At 49.1% G+C, this 1027-nt stretch overlaps 1 protein-coding gene across 1 annotated transcript in view; it reads right to left on the bottom strand.

Moving 5' to 3' along the window:
- The window catches only part of GRSF1 (G-rich RNA sequence binding factor 1), a 9950-nt gene that overhangs the window by 5642 nt on the left and 3281 nt on the right, over positions 1-1027 (bottom strand). Inside the window, 2 exon segments of the mRNA XM_017738944.1 lie at positions 36-191; positions 835-979. Coding sequence (XP_017594433.1) covers positions 36-191; positions 835-979 — 301 coding nt within the window.

Genomic DNA, 1027 nt, shown 5'->3' with positions numbered 1-1027 from the left:
AATGTAACTCGTAACTCACGCTGTTCCAAGCCCACCTTTCACATAGCGTGGGCCCATGTATCTCAGGTGCTTTTCCAGGGCTCTCTGGACGTCTGCTTTGGACTCCAGCTCGATCAAGGCATCCCCCCTGCGCCTCCCATCCTTGTTTAAGAGGAAGTGAATCCCGTTCTCACCGTTTCGAATTCTACAGCCTGGAAACGAAGGGACACACAACACAGGAGCATACAGGACTGCATCAAACAGGGGGATCTACAGCGCACAGGGCTCATCCCCTCAGCACTGCAGAACAAAGGGCAGAACACTTGCGCTTCCACCATGAAGTCTAACGTCACACCGACTTGCTTTAATTTGGCAGGTTAGCAAGTAATTTAAAAACTTGCATCTGGCCCCTGGGGAGATGCAGCATAGTAGGGAGGATCAGCCCCACAAAGGTATGTAAAAGCTATGAATTAGGATCAGAAAACAACGCCGCACTGCAATCAATGAAACCCTCCAGTTTCTTGAAAAGAGAGGAGTTTGGGCCAGCCATAGTGGTCTGTAAGAGCATCACTTTGAATTGGATTGCCTTTGCTGTGGAGACACTGATTAAGAAGGGAAAGACTTGTCCAATTAAATATAAGAGACCATAAGGAGGAGCTTCTAGTCAGTGTCCAGCAGTTTGTAAGCTGATTATTCCCTTTAGACGTGTCAATTGTGAATAATTTTGCAGTAATACTAAGACCTCATCTTTCTCTGGCTAACGATCTCTAAATTTTCCTTCTGTTAAGTAGTCATGAACTAATGGGCTCAATACCAGCATGCAGAACAGTTAGGCAGGCAAATGAACACCCATACTATCAAAGAAGGTGAGGACATCTTCCTCGGTGCACGAGAACGGGAATCCTTGTGCCCTGACGAGGTAGACATTGTCGCTTTCCGCATTGGGTGAGGCGGGCTCCCGCTCTGAGAGGCGACCTTCCTGGGACGGGGCATCTGTGACCTGTCACGGACACAGGAGAAAAGCCCCCGGGTGAGAAGCGGGAGGCCG

This window comes from Corvus brachyrhynchos, unplaced genomic scaffold, assembly GCF_000691975.1.
Source record: "Corvus brachyrhynchos isolate BGI_N302 unplaced genomic scaffold, ASM69197v1 scaffold597, whole genome shotgun sequence".
NCBI classification, from domain to species: domain Eukaryota; kingdom Metazoa; phylum Chordata; class Aves; order Passeriformes; family Corvidae; genus Corvus; species Corvus brachyrhynchos.
This window is presented reverse-complemented; position numbering and strand designations above follow the sequence as displayed.